Source organism: Mesoplodon mirus, assembly GCF_964341445.2.
Source record: "Mesoplodon mirus genome assembly, chromosome: 4".
NCBI classification, from domain to species: Eukaryota; Metazoa; Chordata; class Mammalia; order Artiodactyla; family Ziphiidae; genus Mesoplodon; species Mesoplodon mirus.
This window is the reverse complement of record NC_138979.1, coordinates 56,566,399-56,586,019: the sequence shown is the minus strand read 5'-3', so window position 1 is coordinate 56,586,019 and position 19,621 is coordinate 56,566,399. Positions and strand designations below refer to the sequence as shown.

The following is a 19,621-nucleotide window of genomic DNA, read 5'->3' as shown; positions in this document are numbered from 1 at the left end:
ATCCATTTGAGCTTTGAGTTCAAGTCAAGCCTGGATAAAAACCAACATGTCCCAAATATTAAAAGCATATTCCTTTTTGAAGCAGGATCAATCTCGAGCATTTTCTCTGCATTATTACCTGTTCAAGCCATCAATTTGCAGTTAAGTAGGCTAAAAGGGAAGAATTCTAGTCCTGTGAAGTCTAATCAACGCTTTATTTTGTTCTAACATTTTCATTAAGCTGTCAAAACAAGTCAACAAATAATTTCCAGATACTAATGGTAAACATAAAAATTTAATAATGTAAAATATTCTAAAGGATTTTACTATTGTAGCCACAATTCTGTCAAAAATTATAATGAAAATAAGAATACCCATATGCTCTTTTTAAAAAATTTATTGTTATTGTATTTATTTATTTTTGGATGCATTGCTGTGCGTGGGCTTTCTCTAGTTGCGGCAAGCCAGGGCTACTCTTCATTGTGGTGCGTGGGCTTCTCATTGCGGTGGCTTCTCTTGTTGCAGAGCACGGGCTCTAGGCGTGCAGGCTTCAGTAGTTGTGGTGCACGGGCTTAGCTGCTCCGTGGCATGTGGGATCTTCCCAGACCAGTGATCGAACCCATGTCCCTTGCATTGGCAGGCAGATTCTTAACCACTGCATCACCAGGGAAGCCCCCATATGCTCTTTTTAACATCTTTATTGGAGTATAATTGCTTTACAATGGTGTGTTAGTTTCTGCTTTATAACAAAGTGAACCATCTATACATATACATACATCCCCATATCTCCTCCCTCTTGCTTCTCCCTCCCACCCTCCCTATCCCAGCCCTCTAGGTGGACACAAATCACCGAGCTGATCTCCCTGTGTTAATGTGGCTGCTTCCCACTAGCTACCTATTTTACATTTGGCAGTGTATATAGGTCAATGCTACTCTCTCACTTCGTCCCAGCTTACCCTTCCCCCTCCCCGTGTCCTCAAGTCCATTCTCTATGTCTGCGTCTTTATTCCTGTCCTGCCCCTAGGTTCTTCAGAACCATTTTATTTTTTAGATTCCATATATATATGTTAGCATACGGTATTTGTTTTTCTCTTTCTGACTTACTTCACTCTGTATGACATACTCTAGGTCCATACACCTCACTACAAATAACTCAATTTCGTTTCTCTTTATGGCTGAGTAATATTCCATTGTAGATATGTGCCACATCTTCTTTATCCATTCATCTGTCAATGGACACTTAGGTTGCTTCCCTGTCCTGGCTATTGTACATAGAGCTGCAATGAACATTGTGGTGCATGACTCTTTTTGAATTATGGTTTTCTCAGGGTATATGCCCAGTAGTGGGATTGCTGGGTCATATGGGAGTTCTATTTGTAGTTTTTTGAGGAACCTCCATACTGTTCTCCATAGTGGCTGTATCAATTTACATTCCCACCAACAGTGCAAGAGGGTTCCCTTTTCTCCACACCCTCTCCAGCATTTATTGTTTGTAGATTTTTTGATGATGGCCATTCTGACTGGTGTGAGGTGATACCTCATTGTAGTTTTGATTTGCATTTCTCTAATGATTAGTGATGTTGAGCATACTTTCATGTGTTTGTTGGCAATCTGTATACCTTCTTTGGAGAACTGTCTATTTAGGTCTTCTGCCCATTTTTGGATTGGGTTGTTTGTTTTTTTGATATTGAGCTGCATGAGTTGCTTGTATGTTTTGGAGATGAATCCTTTGTCAGTTGCTTCATTTGCTACCCATATGCTCTTTTTTAAAAAATAAATTTTATTTATTTATTTATTTATTTATTTTTGGCTGCGTTGGGTCTTCGTTGCTGCGTGTGGGCTTTCTCTAGTTGCGGTGAGCGGGGGCTACTCTTTGTTGTGGTGTGCATGTTTCTCACTGCAGTGGCTTCTCTTGCTGCGGAGCACGGGCTCCAGGCTCGCGGGCTTCAGCAGTTGCGGCACACTGGCTCAGTAGTTGTGGCTCGTGGGCTCTAGAGCACAGGCTCAGTAGTTGCAGTGCACGGGCTTAGTTGCTCCGTGGCATGTGGGATCTTCCCGGACCAGGGTTCGAACCCTTGCCCCCTGCATTGGCAGGCGTATTCTTAACCACTGCGCCACCAGGGAAGTCCTTGCTACCCATATGCTCTTGATGGCAATGCAAACTGGCCCAATTTTTCTGAAGAACAATCTGCCAATTCATAGCAAAAGCTATTTAAATTTTTTATGCCCTTTGACTTGGTAATCTCACTTTAAAGATTACATTCCAAAAGAAAATGATCAAAAAAAAGTAATATTTATGAAATGTTTAGAGCCCAAACGCTCAGCAATTGAGGAATGCTTAAGCAAACTACAGTACATCACTATAGAGTGATTGCCATCACTATTAAAAATAAGTAGGCTAGGTCAATACATAGAAACAATTTTTAAGTGAAGGAAGCAGAAAATAGCCTGTGCACACTATGAGTATAGCTATGCAAGAATAATAAACAAGATTTACGAGGATTTTAAAAGATCATAAAGTGATGAAAATAGCTGATGTTTTATATTCACGGAATTTTTGTTTTTTGTAAAGGTTACAAAAACAGTTTCATAATGAGCATGATTTTTTGACCCATGGGTCAGAGATGTATGGAACCCAAGAAGCTGCTCCCTGCAGCTTTCTGCAGGCCTCTGGTTGAATGATTATGACAGGGACCAGAGCCCAGTTGGGTCTGTAACCAGGTACCCGTGTAGTACCATGGGGGATGGATATATCCTGACTGTAAGACACTGACATACCATTTGTAAGCACAGTAGGAAAATGTAAAAATTTGAGAGCTGTGAGGCTGCAGGAAACTAACTCTGCACTTGAAGCTGCCTTCAACCTGGTTCAAACACAGAATAAAGAAGAGTGAGATTTTCCCATTATCTGTGGTTTTAGACAGTGGGTTGTTACAAAATACAAAGATTTTTCTTTCTTAATGACAAAACGGACAACAACAAAAGCAAAAAAAAAAAAAGTAGAAAATGTCTTTTATCAGAACAAAGGACTGGCGGAAGTCTGACCTGAGCTTCTGAGAAGGGGACAACTGAAATGCTGTTCTCCACCAGGATGGTTGCAATTTCCCCTTCCAGATCTCCGATTCTTCCTAAAACACGCACAAAATGTCCACTTGGATACATGGATGTCGACTCCCAGGAATCAATGCGCACAACCACCCTGAAGTCCTGAACAAAGAGGGGGAAACATGAGCCCAGCACCAGGAGTCAAATGGGTCAGTTAGCAGCACCAAACAAATGAGTGATAAACAGCATCAAGCTCCAAAGAGAGTGGTCAATTTGCAAATAGCAGTTTTTCTTTCTTTTCTATTCTTTTTTTTTTTTTTTTTTTTGCGGTACGCGGGTCTCTCACTGCTGTGGCCTCTCCCGTTGCAGAGCACAGGCTCTGGACCCGCAGGCTCAGCGGCCATGGCTCACGGGCCCAGCCGCTCCATGACACGTGGGATCCTCCCGGACCGGGGCACGAACCCGCGTCCCCTGCATCGGCAGGCGGACTCTCGACAGGCGCACTCTCAACCACTGCGCCACCAGGGAAGCCCTCTTTTCTATTCTTTTACTGGGTTCTTCCTGTTTTACTAAACTGCCAGATGGTAGGTAAATGCTTAGTGCAATGCTTTGAAAGGTGGCATTACTCTCTGCACCAAATAAGTGGGCTGGAGAGTGTAGCCTGAGACAGAAAGCCAACTGTGACACATTCGAGTTAACATTTGTGACACAAGGGAAAAACCCAATTATGCATAGTCCAAATTAAATTTCAAAACAAAAAATCTCAATGTTTTTGTGTGTGGGAGTTACTTTCTAATTTCTTTAAAGTTACTTTCTAATTTCTTAAGACATCTTTTGGTGGAGAAGAAGGTTGTCCGTATCAACTGAACCCCACTGCCCCCGGATTCCAGCAAACCATAGACATGGAAAGCAATTGTTACAACTGGCCTCAGAGAGCCTGCGTGAGGCTTTGGGATGGAAAGGTACACAATGACCAGATTACTGGCTGGGGACGTCCTGCTTCAGTGTCTCATTTACAAACTGCAAAACATCGGGCAAATCAAATTGGGCGATGCCTACACCCTTCGCCACAGTAAAGGTCAATTTCTAACTTTCTTGTTTGTGTCTTCTCTCCAGGGCTCTATTCCTTTAAGGATAATCGATTCTGTGAAGTACCACTATATCATCCCTACAGGGCAGAGCCATCGTATTTCTATATCGCTTGTTGAAAGAAAGCTTGTTAGTGTTGGCAAAGTGTATCTATTGAAAAGTTTCTGTGTTGGACAGCTGGATAATGGATATTCTCTCTAGCTGTCCTACACAGCTCTTTCTAGGACGGTTTCTCTCTGGCCTTCATTTTTTAACCAAGGACTACTTAACAGATGGTTCTATATATTTAGAATTTTTAGAAAACAGGATCTCAGAACACCAGATGCCATCACTAATTTATCCCTTCCTATGCAAAGGAGTTAACAGTTCCTGGTACCGCTCAAAAGCTGGCAAAGACAAGAGGCAAAGAGTAAAGGTACCTGGAGGGCTTCTGCTTGCTGAGTGCTAATTAGGATTTTGGGAATTCTGTAATCCCAAGGTGTAACTAGGATTTTCCGAGCATTTTTGCCCTGCGATTGGACCTCTTCTTTGGATGGAAATGTCACCACATAATCCCGCCAGTTCTTCTGAAGGATACCCACCACTCTGCCTTTGGGAAAACAAAACAAAATAAAGACTTAACTGGTAAGATGTCACCTATCTGGACTCTGACCAGTTCAGCAGTGAGGAAGAAATGCAACATCCCATTTTTTTAAGCACATCCACACAAGTTGAGAGGTGCTTAAACATTTGCCTTCCTTCTATTTTATTATTAAATGGATCATTTTTTAAGATAGATAATTTTTTAAATTAACATTGTCAGTGTGCCCTTTCTTTTGTGGGGCCTGGTGTGACATTTATTTATTTTTAAAATAAATAAATTTATTTATTTATTTTTGGCTGCATTCGTCGCTGCACGCGGGCTTTCTCTAGTTGCAGCCAGCGGGGGCTACTCTTCATTGCGGTGCGCAGGCTTCTCACTGCGGTGGTTTCTCTTGTTGCAGAGCATGGGCTCTAGGTGCGTGGGCTTCAGTAGTTGTGGCACTCGGGCTCGGTAGTTGTGGCTTGCAGGCTCTAGAGTGCAGGCTCAGTAGTTGTGGCGCACGGGCTTAGATGCTCCATGGCATGTGGTATCTTCCTGGACCAGGGCTCAAACCCGTGTCCCCTGCATTGGCAGGCGGATTCTTAACCACTGTGCCACCAGGGAAGCCCCCCAAGAGGGTTTGTTTGTTTGTTTGTTTGTTTATTAATTTTTGTGGTACGCGGGCCTCTCACTGTTGTGGCCTCTCCCGCAGCGGAGCACAGGCTCCGGACGCGCAGGCTCAGCGGCCATGGCTCACGGGCCTGGCCGCTCCACGGCACGTGGGATCTTCCCAGACCAGGGCACGAACCCGCGTCCCCTGCATCGGCAGGCGGACTCCCAACCACTGCGCCACCAGGGAAGCCCGAGGGTTTTTGTTTTAAGATGAGACATACTATATAGCATATTAGGGTACTGATGAGAATAAAATAAACCTGCAGAGAGGGGAAACTGACAATGTAGGAAAAGAGACGATATCATATATTAATAATTGCAGTATTTCTGGACTAAGGAGAGGAAAAATAAACATTCCACATGGACGACCAGGCAGCTTTACAGCTGGCTCACCTGTGGGCATGGGCTCACTCGGGGACTCGCCGTCATTCTCACCCAGGGCGGTAGTTCTTCCTTTCCATTCATTTTTAGGGAGCAGTTCGACAACTACCACATCCCCGTGAATAGAGCGGTTTCGAGTCTTTGTCCCGTGGATTAGGATGTCACTGACTAGACCTGTTTTGGGGATAGCACAGAGAAACCCCATAACGTCAAGGGGGAGGCCACACCAGTGAGGCATTTCAAACAGAATACGTTCGAGATCTAATCAGCATTCCTGCAAATAAAAGCTCCCTCCTTTCAAAGGTGAAGTTAAACCGAAGTCAAACTTTTGTTCCACAGGTTAGGAAGGAAGAAACACTGCTGCTACGCCATGCTGTATAATGTGCTTTCATAAGGCCACTCTCAATCATGTTCTAAGGTAGGTTCCCTGCATGAGACAATGTAAGCCCACACTGGGACTCTCTCCCATAACTTCAGGGGCCATGTGGCCAGGGAGCAGTCAGCAGGCTGCTGAACTATGGACACTGCAGAACTGACAGGGAGAAGTCTGATGAGCAGAAGCCCGGAGTAAGCCACTGCTTCTCATTCTCCTCAACCTCGCCAGGTGCCCTTGACTATCTATCAGGGTTACTTTCACCCTGTCATTGCAGAACTAACAATACACTCTATTATGATAAAACTTATTTACACTTTTTTTTTCATTGACGTTACTTTTTAAACAATTCCAATGAGGCGATACAGCTCAGTGAGGCAGTATAGGGCAAAATCTTAAAATCACAGCCTATCTGCCTCAGCCTCAGGTTTAGCCCTGCTGCGTATCAGGTGAGTAATCCTGGGAAAGTCACTTTGCTCCTCTGTATTTTAGTTTCTTCACGTGTAAAAGGTGGTAAACAATAATAATACCTACTTTAAGTGCTTACAACAGTATCTGATGTATAATAAGCGCTCAATAAAATATTAGCTCTTACCATTTTTTAGAGTTATTACCATAGAATCAGAAATTATAGACAAAAAGCTAGGGAGGAAAAAAAACCAACCCATCCCACACAGCCAGTGTAGGTAGGGATATCTGACATGGCACACATGATGTGACAATTTCAACTTTGCTTTCTTCAATGTGTAATATCAGAATAAAAACGTGGTACAGAAAGTTGTGTAAGGTTTACACTGAACCTGAGTCTTTACTGCTGGCTCCTTGAAGTCGAACAAAAGCTTCTATTTGTGCTCTGTGTTTGTTGACGTTCAGAGTTCCCTAAAATCAAAATAAAAGTCAACGTGAAAAATTTCTTTTCTGCTTGCTTTACCCTCCAAAAGGTACAGTTAAACATTTTTATGAAAATATCCCCATTATATTCTTATAAGGTTTGTGATCTCTTTCTTTAGGAGTAATAATAATTCATCACCAAAGTTTATTTTCTCCAGAGAATGTACCATCATTTTGACATGCTCTTAGCAAGTGCCAGGATTTATCTTACCTAAGTGATGAGCGGTCTTTAAAAAATCTTCTTCCTCAAAATGTCCTCCCGGGAATGCTGTAAACTTCATTACCAATTGGAAGCATTAGCCTCTCCATAGATATACTCATTAAAACACCCACATTTTAGGGAAGGAGTTTATAGTGGTAGGCTCAACCTTCAGCCTGCATAAAAATCCTCTGAGTTGCTGGTTAGAAAATGTAAAATTCGTGGTAGAACAGTTCTGTATCTTGATTGTGGTGGTGAATACACAAATCTATGCATGTGATAAAACTGTATGTGCACACAGAGACACACACACACACACACGAGTGCATATAAAGCTGTTGAAATCTGAATAGCAATTTTATTTGATTCCTTCTCAAGACCCTGACAGCACCTGGGTCCTGGGTTTTGAGGGATCACAAAGGGGACCTTGAAAGAGGCAGGAAAATGGCAAAGGCATGAAGAAGCAAAATTTCAACAACTTTAAAATTCTGCCAAACCTCCAGACCTTGATTCAAAAATATATTCTTTCCCAGTGACAGGAGGCATTTAAACCTACTTGTGTAATGCTTGGTATGTAACCTAATTAAGAACACTAGAGGGACTTCCCTGGTGGCGCAGTGGTTAAGAATCCGCCTGTCAATGCAGGGGACACGGGTTCGAGCCCTGGTCCAGTAAGATTCCACATGCCGCGGAGCAACTAAGCCTGTGTGCCGCAGCTACTGAGCTTACGCTCTAGAGCCCATGAGCCACAACTACTGAGCCCACGTGCCACAACTACTGAAGCCCGTGTGCCTAGAGCCTGTGCTCTGCAACAAGAGAAGCCACTGCAGTGAGAAGTCCGCGCACGGCAATGAAGAGTAGCCCCCGCTCACCACAACTAGAGATAGCCCACACACAGCAACAAAGACCCAACAGAGCCAAAAATAAAATTAATTAAAAAAAAAAAAAGAACAGTAGAGAGTAGGTCCAAACCGGAGGGCACTGTCTACAGAGGAGACTCCCACATCACCTTGAACATTGACAGCCCTGGCCTACTCAGGCCCGTCTCATTGATAGCCTTTGAAATCAGAGGCCTGTGACAGGAGGCAAGTAAAGAGAAGGAAACACACTGGCTGATCCTGGCGCCGATTCCCCATTACCACCCTCACCTGGATGTAGCGCCCAGACTTAATGCCGGCTTCTAACACTTCCAGGGGTAGATGTTCTGGGTACTCCTTCCCGTGGCTCTCCTGACTCCCATTCTCTCTTTCTCGTCGAGACTGAAGGATAGACTCACAAAGCTCGTGGGCGGCCTTTAAATCAGGCCAAAAATTGTCCAGGTAATTCTGCATTTAGTAAAGGCACAAGAGAAACATGGTCAGAAGATAATGATTCTTTGTTATAGCAGCATTACAAAAAATCCTGAACAGGAACTGCTGGCATGCAGTTTTGAAGAAGTGTTACATGACCATTACCCTCCCAAGGCTCATGCTACCAGTTCATTTCTACCAGCTCACTAATCCCTGCAGCCTTGCCAAAGGAACCCAGGGAGGCCATTCCTACTGTGGAACGCTTCTACCTCCCTGATTACTCTGCACTTTCAAATCTCCCTCTCTCTCCACACACATGCATGTACGTGCACACGGCCGGGATGCCTATCTTTACACGTATCTCACTGCTGCAGATAACGGCCCACGGTGAATGGAGAGGAAAAGCTCCAACGTGTGCACTGTCTCTTTTTTTTTTTCACCCTGAAATAGCTGAAATTTATAAGAAACCTAAATAAGCAGGCAAAAAGTGGCAAGGAGTAAAGTGTAATAAGGAAGTGTCTCCCCTCCCCAAACCCCCTGGCAATCTTGGATGAGCAGAGAAGGGGAAAGATGTTTCTGTTCTTTGGTGTTAGGCTTTCCAGCCTCATAAACTCCCCAAGGACTGTGTCTTCTTTTGTGATTATACAGATGTAGTCACACTTTTCATGTGCGGACACTTGATGCTCTGTCAATGTGACAACCCAGTATGAAACATAATTCTGAAACAAGTGTCATGGTCCCCTCCAAATAGAACATTATTGAATATTATTGCACTTCTTGGTGTAACTTTCAGAGAGGCCCTAGACAAGACACCAAGGCGACCACCCACAGGGGGCTGGTGTGGTGAGGCTGACTGTGCTCCATCTACTTCCTGTGTCCAGAATACATGCCCTCGCATGGTGAACTCTCACTAAATAAAATCAAACTTATGTATGATTTTAACTCAACTTTAAGCCTAAAGTAGAGGCTGGCCCATTCTCTTTTCTCAAACTAAAATGAAGTCAATTATCCTTATTGTCAACTCCAGCACTTCTCCCACTAATCTCAGGGTCTTGTTCAAACTGCTTCCTTTCTTCCTCTAGTCCTTCCAGAAGTTCTGTCTGTGCTAACATCACTGCAATGCTATGGTCACTAATCACTCATCAACACCACATTTTTGCCCCTACGAACCAACTCTTCAAGACGGATTTATTGTCCTCACTCTTCCCCATCTACCTTCAAGTCTCCACAGAAAATTCTGGGCTTCCTGCTCATCTGAACTTCATAGCATCTCTTTTTTTCTGCTATCATACACCTCTGTGAAGCTCTCGGTCACACAATTTGCTTAGGAAATGCTATACAAAATCAAACTGTACGATGCTGCCAGACTACAGAGAAAAGTAATTTTCATAAAAAGTAGAAAAATATAATTTTCGTCAACTGTCCTCTGCAGGAACAAGACATGATGTATTGCAACAGAAAAAATAAGTGACACTGCCATTAATATCCAGCGCCCCTGGAATTCTCTGGCATGCCAGAACACTTTTTTATAGCAGGGCAAGAAAATTCTATTGGCAAATCTTTAGCAATACATGCACATGGGAACCCTCACAGGATCTACAATTCAAAATACAACTAGACTTTCTATAAACTGACAGGGGTAATGGAGGGCCTTAGTCTAGTTTCTGAATCAAAAAACAATATCAACCATTGGAAACTGACTGACCAACTGGGCAGGCAGAAGAGACCAGTAATCTATTTTTTGTTTTTTTGTTTTGAGATCAGTAATCTATTTAGAGATTAACAGGCATCCTACTCTCTGAAAAGGTACCTAAGAAATAGGAGAACTGTGTCCTTAAGACAGCTCAAAAAACTGTCACTGATAATGCTGCCTCTATCTGTTACATGTACACCAAGGTGGTCCAACAGCTTTCACATAAGTAGTATCACATATCACCCCTTCCTTTACCCGTACTGACCCCCACCCATGGTCACCAGTAGAGAAGAGTGAGGAACAGTGGACAAATAAGACTGGCCTTTAAAACTATGTTTTGGGAGAGGGTGTGGACAAAAGGGAACCCTCTTGCACTGCTGGTGGGAATGTAAATTGATACAGCCACTATGGAGGACAGTGTGGAGGTTCCTTAAAAAACTAAAAATAGAACAACCATACAATCCAGCAATCCCACTACTGGGCATATACCCTGAGAAAACCATAATTCAAAAAGACACATGCACCCCAATGTTCACTGCAGCACTATTTACAATAGCCAGGTCATGGAAGCAACCTAAGTGTCCATCAACAGATGAATGGATAAAGAAGATGTGGCACATATATACAATGGAATATTACTCAGCCATAAAAAGGAATGAAATTGAGTTATTTGTAGTGAGGTGGATGGACCTAGAGTATGTCATACAGAGTGAAGTCAGAAAGAGAAACACAAATACCGTATGCTAACACATATATATGGAATCTAAAAAAAAAATGGTTCTTAAGAACCTAGGGGCAGGACAGGAATAAAGATGCAGACATAGAGAATGGACTTGAGGACATGGGGACGGGGAAGGGTAAGCTGGGACGAAGTGAGAGAGTGGCATGGACATATATACACTACCAAATGTAAAACAGACAGCTAGTGGGAAGCAGCCGCATAGCACAGGGAGATCAGCTCAGTGCTTTGTGACTCCCTAGAGAGGTGGGATAGGGAGGGTGGGAGGGAGACCCAAGAGGGAGGAGATATGGGGATATACGTATACGTATAGCTGATTCACTTTGTTATAAAGCAGAAACTAACACACCATTGTAGAGCAATTATACTCCAATAAAGATGTTAAAAAACAAAACCTATGTCTTGTGCATATTCAGAAAGACAGTCTGGGAGGCAGCATGGTGGTTCAGAGCGCTGGAGTCAGACTGCCTGGGCTCTAATCCACTTCCAGCACTTTCTCCCCGTGACTCTGGGCAAGTTGCTTAGCTTTTCTGTGCCTTAGCTTCCTCACCAATAAAATGGGGATTATAACCCCTGCCTCATAGGGTTGTTGCAAGAATTAAATGAAATAATACACTCAGAACAGTGCCTGGCATAGATCAACGCTGGGTATTATTCTTAGATGGAACCATGTAGAACAGCTGTTTTTTAAGTCAAAAACAACAGAATATTGGCAGTTTTATCAGATTCAACCTATCATCATCATCATTACTACTAGTATTATTATTATAACTATAAACATGAGTTTACTATGAACCAGAGTTTATTGGGCTGCAGTCTTGGATACTGGAGGCCTTACAGTCACAGGGAGTTTGCCCAAATTTGGCAAACTCAAGATTAATTAGTTGGAGAGTGATGAAGACATGGAACTTCTTAAAGTCTTCCTTCATTCTTTATTTTCCCTTTTCTGTACTGCCAAAGCCATCTAGAGCCTCATGGGCACTACTTTGGAAATGAACACACGCAGACACACACACTCACACACACACACATACTTATATAGACACACCAGCTGGAAATACCTTGAAGGAAATCACAAACACTCCTTCCGTTTCACTTCCATACTGCTGAATTGCCTCTTCATCTTCTGTCACCATAATGATTGGCATCCTGTCTTGGCAGTGGTGATAGTACCAAGTGGCTGCATTGTAGATGCTCCTAGAAAGCAAGAGGCATGTGAGCCCTCCTGAGGCAGACAAACCCAAGCTCTTGTTCAGAACTTCACACCTGGCTTTTAATCTTTTATCCTTTGGTTTATATAGACAATCATTCATTCATTCATTCAACAAATACTTCCTGAGCACCCATTAGAAACATGCCCTGGGTGGGGTACACTGGGGGATACAAAGATGAATCAGAAAGTGCTTGACATCTCTTCTTCTCTAAGACATCCAACCACCACAGAAACCGCTTTCATTTCTTTTTTTTTTTTTTTTGCGGTACGCGGGCCTCTCACTGTTGTGGCCTCTCCTGTTGCGGAGCACAGGCCCCGGACGCGCAGGGTCAGCGGCCATGGCTCACGGGCCCAGCCGCTCTGCGGCATGTGGGATCTTCCCAGACCAGGGCACGAACCCGTGTTCCCTGAATCGGCAGGCGGACTCTCAACCACTGCGCCCCGTTTTCATTTCTTAATATGGCCTAGCAACCGTGAGGCTCTGCCACCTTTTAACACATTTTAATTGGAGGGACGAGCCACACAGCACCGCAGGGATGATAAGCTAAATTGTGAGAGGCTTAAAAGATGAAGAAACAAGTCTTTGGCTAAGAGAAAAACTAGGATGCAAGTAGCTGAAGATCATAATCCAATAAAGACAAAATCCAATATGGCACCACCAATATGAAATGTCTGAAAATCTTCCTGAAAAGAATCTGAATTGGAAAATGGAGTCTAGGTCTGGGGACATGTATTCAAAAAGGATCATGTGTCCAATGAAGTGGATCAACTCAGAGAGTCAATTTCTGTAGGCATATGTTTCCCTTTCTGCAAATTAAGATGCTATGTAAGGTTCCTTTAGTTCTAGAATTTAAAAAAAAATTCACCGAGTACTGACTCTGTGCGAGGCTGTGTAGTTAGTAAGTGTGAGTACTCACATATGACCCAATCTAGGGAAAGATTTGCTTTCCCTTGCTGGTGGGAACTTGGGTTCTATTAAGGACTCAGTATACATCAGTGCTTATTTTGCTTTAGAGAATTTAAATATTTAATGGCTATACAGATAAAGAATTATAAGGAAGAAGATGACGTAAATGTTTTGTATGGATAAGCTATTTTAAAGCTTAAGGTCTCTTCTGCCTTCTACAGAAGACTGAAGCAGAGGCTATGGGTGCCTCGCACCTGTACCCTAAGCCCACCTCTGACTTTAGCTGCAGCTGGGTGGCAGTTCCATCCCTCATCAATGGCCCACTGACTGGAGTTAACACCCCTGGGGAATGGCCCTCAGCTAAAGGGGTAACTAACTAAATGCCCTCGCCTCCACCCTTGGAGGTGACTTCTGAGGCACACTCTGCATGGCTTCTTAGAGGTTCCCAGAGGACTGAGCCTCAGTTTCCCTCAGCAGTAATACATCCTTCACTGCTTCCCCTCCTTCTCTGTGTCACTCTCCCCACTCCTGCTTCTGGGAATTGCTTCTCACATAAACAACTCACCTCCAAAATCCTTGCTTCAGGTTCTGCTTTTAGGTGGATCTCAATTAGGACACCACACTTCCTAAAACAGCTTTACAAGAATTAACCTACCAGTTTCAGTTTAATAAGACTGGTTGGGATATTAAAGCAACCTATACCAGAAAAAGTGAGATGATTTTAGCTTAAAAGTAGGACGTGTCCCTGCCGCTCTCTCTCTCTCTCTCTCTCTCTCACACACACACACACACACACACGCATGCACGCGTGCACTCACACAGCATTAAAGCTATGTATGACTTTTGGATCACTGGAATGAATGATCCTACTAGCCTTTAGAGGTCTGGGGCAAACTTACTCTGGGCACCTATAGCTCCTTAATTACAATTTCTAAAATATATGTATTCAAATGACATATCTAGAATATTGACACATTAAGCATTTCAGTGTTAATCACCGTTCCAGAAAAATTGTTGGTTTGTTCCGCCATACTATTTAGATCAACTCCCAAATAACCAATGATAAAGAAATTAAAGATGATCGTGTGAAAACCCAGCTATTCAGGGCCATACCTGCTCTGCCACTTCTCCATGGACTCCCCTCTTTCCCGAGGGAGATAGCAGGACTGCTGGAATTCATTAGCGAAGAGAACACAATCATGACGCGCGTCCTTCAGAAAATTTCGCAATTTGTTATACTGTCTGTGACACAGAGGAGAAAAGTAAATCTAATCTAGCAGGTACTCATCTCCTGCCACCTCTTGCTAAGGTTCAGAAAAGATGAGGTATTTTAGAGCGAAAGATTGATTGTTTAAAACCTGAGAAACACTTACTTACATTGGCCTTAATGTGTGCTGCGTTCTTGGGCTGCTGTTTCTCCATTTTGCCTGCTAGAATGTGCTGGAGCAGGGCCTCATTAGTTAGTTTGTGGATCAGTTAAACTCCTGTACTCCCCTCTCCCTTTCTGGCTATTTATTATGTAATTATACAACCCTGCCCCACACAGCCCCTTCGTCAAAGGCTCACAAAGGACAATGAGGCAAGCAGAGTTTAGTGCTTTATTTTTGTAACTCACTTTGTTCTGTAAATGGTGTTAGACATTAATATGTTTTACTTTTTGCTGGCAGCCCTAGAAAAGAACATGTAGGGTAAGTTTGGGAATTTATCTGTGAACTTTATTGATGCAGCCACATCGTTTACATGAATGAAGGCTAGCTTCATCTATCAGACAACTAACAGAAAGTTTTAAGGTTTTTCCCCATCAGGATATTTTTTTTTTATGTTTTAAAATAATTATATTTAACACACAGTGTGAACAGGTAGCTCTATCAAACTAGGACATACAATTTTTCTAAACAATTTTTCTAATCCCTTGTACAATGGAAGAGAGATGTTCAAATTTTTTTTTAACATTTTTTTTTTTTTTTTTTTTTCTTTTTGCTGTATGCGGGCCTCTCACTGCTGTGGCCTCTCCCGCCGCGGAGCACAGGCTCCGGACGCGCAGGCCCAGCGGCCACGGCTCACGGGCCCAGCCGCTCCGCGGCACATGGGATCCCCCCAGACCGGGGCACGAACCCGCATCCCCTGCACCGGCAGGCGGACTCTCAACCACTGCGCCACCAGGGAGGGAGGCCCTAACATCTTTAATGGAGTATAATTGCTTTTCAATGGTGTGTTAGTTTCTGCTTTATAACAAAGTGAATCAGCTATACATATACATATATCCCCACATCTCCTCCCTCTTGCGTCTCCCTGCCACCCTCCCTATCCCACCCTTCAAGGTGGTCACAAAGCACTGAGCTGATCTCCCTGTGCCATGTGGCTGCTTCCCACTAGCTATCTATTTTACATTTGGTAGTGTATATATGTCCATGCCACTCTCTCACTTCGTCCCAGCTTACCCTTCCCCGTCCCCGTGTCCTCAAGTCCATTCTCTGTCTGCATCTTTATTCCTGTCCTGCCCCTAGGTTTTTCAGAACCCATCAGGAGATCTTTCCAATAATCTTAGCCAAAAAAAATAAAATATTAAGTCTCATAGGGGTCAGTTCCTAAGAAGGTGCTTTTCAATTGTCTAGATAATGTGAAATACATAATATTCACAATTATCTTAAAGGAAGTCAATTGTTTATTTAAAAATGGATTGATATTAAACCAGATGTTAAATTAACATATAAATTATCCAAGGTAGATAATTGGCATTTAACATAATAATATTTGTGCCCTTCCATTCCCACCTCCAGGCTGCCGCCACAGATTTTTAAAAATGAGTCTTTTCATGAAAGCAAAGGCAGAACTCTCTAACTTATCCTCTCTAAATAAATGTTAACTACCAGTATCTGTGTCATCTCAACACTTCATCAGAAAACAAGAAACACTGATTTTACTTTCTTAGTAATTCTAATTTTGAGACACCTTAAAAAGAATCATCAAGTAACTACAACTTACAAAATGTCCTAATAAACAAAGGGATTCAGTTTCATTTCTGTGAATGGCAGCTTTCCTTAACAGAATTCCACTTGTGTAAATAAAAGCTGCCTCCCCACACGCAGAAATGCCTAGAACACATTAAATTTGTAATTTTCCCACTTTCACAAAGATACACTTAAAATCATTTTTCAAAACCTCTTAGAATATGCATACAAGAGTCTCCATCACCGTGCTAACAGGGTCGTCCCTGCAGGAGGGTAAGGCAAGGACTTTCACTTTCTGCTTTACGCATTTCTGTCATGCATGAATTTTTTTAAATGAGCACTTTTTTGGTTAAGCAATAAAAGATTCTAGAAGAAGCTTTATAAACATCTGAAATTTATTATTTCAGAGAAAACACTGAAAAAATATTGCCTGTTTTTCCGGATCCTTTCCAGTTTTTGCTCCCTTTATCCACACCCCTAATAAAGCACCTGAACCCAGTGCAGGTGTTTGTTTACAAACTTCCTCCTCTGTGCTCCACTGAGTGCCCTCAGGGGACACACCCAGACATTCCCGATGCTGCCCTTGGTCTGCGTGGTCCTGCTCATGGTGAATGCAACACAACCATCCATCCCTCAAAAAAAAGTCAAAACTAGAACTACCATATGATCCAGCAATCCATTTCTGGTTAGAGACCCCAAAGAACTGAAAAGAGGGTCTCAAAGAGATATTTGTACACCCATGTTCACAGCAACATTATTCATATTAGCTAAAAGGTGGAAGCAGTCCAAGTGTCCATCGGGGGATGGATGGATAAACAAAATGTGGTATATACATACCGTGGAATATTATTCAGCCTTAAAAGGGAGGTTCTGACATATCCTCAACACGGATGAACATTGAAGACATTATGCTGAGTGAAATAAGCCAGTCAGTCGCAGAAGGACAAGTATTGTATGAGTCCACTCATAGGAGTTTCTTTGAGTAGCTAAATACCTGGAGATAGAAAGTGGGACAGTGGTTGCCAGGGGTCTGGGGGAGGGGGAAATGGGGAATGAGTATTTAAGGGGTGTAGAGTTTCAGTTTGGGAAGATGAAAAAAGTTCTGGAGATGGGTTGCACAACAGTGTAATGTACTCAATGCCATCAAATTGTACACTTAGATATGGTTAAAATGGCACATTTTATGTTATATATTTTTACCACAATTAGAAAAATAGCTACACTAATCATCGTAACAAAATAAAACAAACAAAAAAATAGAACCACCCATTTCAGTGGGATGAGTGCCATGAAAGGAAAAGTACAAGGTGTGACAGGAACATGGGAGGGATAAGGAAGGCACCCAGGAGGAGGCAACAGACCTGAAGGATGGGTAAGAGTTAGGTAGACAAAGGGCCCAAAGGAGGAGAGAGAGGGGACAGAAAGCTCAAGAAAGCAGACAGTAGGCTTCCTCCTTGTATCTCTAGTACTTAACCCACGGCAGTCGCTCAATAACTGTTTTCCAAATGAATCCATGAACTCACAACCCTTTGTGACAACAGTGATCCAAATATGAGATTAAAATGTCCTGGGACAAACTGACATTTTCAGAGCCCAGTTACTCTTTTGCTAGGCTTCACATACATCACTGCATTGGTCAGCACACCTGTACTTTAAACCTGGGGCTTCTCGAATCCTGTCCTCTCCAAATACTGATGCTCCACAAGCCAGACCCAGGGGCTTTACCACCAAATGAAAGTAATGACAATCCTTGCCAATGTTTAGAAAAATATATCACTTAACAAAAAGAATTTTCTCAATTTTAAGTTTCACTCTCATATATTTTCCTTAGACTTTTAGTGTGTGCTTCCATTTGTCAGCTACCTATCAGCCAGATAAAACAAATGAACAAATGGCATAAGAATATTAATGGTGAAAGCAGGAAACAAACAGTGAATCACTCTGAGTGTGACAGTCGGGTTTTCTTGTAGGCATGTGGGCTTACGGTTATAATTTAATAGTGCATCCATACAACACAGTCGTATATTTGCTAGTTAGGGTTGGTGGTGCATATGATGGAATTAGATATATGAGTATTCTGCATGGAGCCAGCAAAGAACATCATGGTGCCTTGAACAAGTCTGGCCTGAATGACAGGACAACAGTTCCAGATAGTCAAGTACAATAAAATTATCTGAAGTTTTAAAAATTCCAGGCTTACAGAAAAACCCTAGTTTCCCTGGTCTGGCTAAAGTGTTTTCGAAATCTCCATTATCTAAACATTTCAGACAATTTCTTAGGGGGACAGCAAAACTTACCTTGTCTAGATTGATTTTTTTTTTTTTTTTTTACTATTTTTATTCAATGGTGATCTTACCTTCAGATGCAACATCCCTTCCCCCTGCTGACTACACTCTCTGGGGATTAGAAGTGGGTGTCCCACAACCAGTGGCGAGAGGTACAAGGAAGTGAGTCCTGTACTCAATGTTGCATTTCTTCAGTTTTTGCATAACCCAGGTAGGGTCTCCTAGACTTAAATTCAAAGGTCCTTGAGTTTTCTCCAAGAATTTCAGAAGTTTCTATTTCCATTTATATTAGGTGATATTCTTAAAACATTTTTAATGGAGTATATTTTGGACCAGGCTTCAGGCTGCAATGCCAGTTGGTATCAGTGCCTGCCCTCTTGGAAGCCTCAAGACACCTCAAACTCACGACCTCCCACCCCCGACCTTCTCCAGTGTTCCCCCTCTTTATCCAGTTACATAAGCCAGAAACCTTAGTGTCATCCTTGACACCACCTTCTCCCTTATCTCACTTATCTAAATCCATTACTAAGTCCTATAGATTAAAAAAAAAAAAAAAAAAAAAAAAAACAGTGGCAATTCCCTGGTGGTCCAGTGGTTAAGACTCTGCACTCCCAGTGCAGGGGGCCTGGGTTTGATCCCTGGTCAGGGAACTAGATCCCACATGCATGTCACAACTAAGACCCCGAGCAGCCAATATAAATAAATAAATAAACATTAAAAAAAAAACCCAGCTTTATTGAGATATGATTCACGTACCATAAAATTCACCCTTTTAAGATGTAGAAGTCAATGGTTTTTAGTGTAGTCACAGCATTATGCAACCATCACCACTATCTAACTCCACTTTTGTCAGCCCCCAAAAGAAACTTATACCCATTAAGCAGTCACTCCTCATTCCCTCTGACCCTTAGCCCCTGGCAACCACTAACCTACTTTCTGTCTCTTGGATTTACCTATTCTGGGCATTTCATATACACAGAATCATACAATGTATGATTTTTGTGTGTGTGTGGTGGGGGCTGGATTCTTTCACTTAGCATAATAATTTCAAGGTTCATCCATGTTGTAGCATGTATCAGTACTTCATTCCTTGTTATGGCTGAATAATATTTCATTGTACGGTTAAACCACATTTTGTGTAACCATTATCGGTTGATGGACATTTGGGTTGTTTCCATTTTTGGCTATAATGAATAGAGTTGTTATGAACAAACATTCACGCACAAGTTTTTGTGTGGACATATTTTCAACTCGCTTTGTTATATACTTAGGAAGTTCTATGGATCTTACCTACTAAACAGCTTTTAGAAATGTCTATTTCTCTCTCCATCTCTAAGCTACCAACATCTCTCA

General features: G+C 42.4%; 1 protein-coding gene across 7 annotated transcripts in view; it reads right to left on the bottom strand.

Moving 5' to 3' along the window:
- The window catches only part of DIS3L (DIS3 like exosome 3'-5' exoribonuclease), a 35,569-nt gene that overhangs the window by 10,185 nt on the left and 5,763 nt on the right, over positions 1-19,621 (bottom strand). For all 7 annotated transcript variants that reach the window (XM_082619121.1, XM_082619117.1, XM_082619116.1 and 4 more), the window contains exons 3-9: positions 14,146-14,274; positions 11,974-12,109; positions 8,340-8,516; positions 6,902-6,980; positions 5,741-5,902; positions 4,533-4,702; positions 3,025-3,186 (exon numbers count right to left, since the gene is read on the bottom strand). In XM_082619121.1, the coding sequence (XP_082475247.1) occupies positions 3,025-3,186; positions 4,533-4,702; positions 5,741-5,902; positions 6,902-6,980; positions 8,340-8,516; positions 11,974-12,109; positions 14,146-14,274 (1,015 nt within the window). The remainder of the gene's footprint in view (positions 1-3,024; positions 3,187-4,532; positions 4,703-5,740; positions 5,903-6,901; positions 6,981-8,339; positions 8,517-11,973; positions 12,110-14,145; positions 14,275-19,621) is intronic.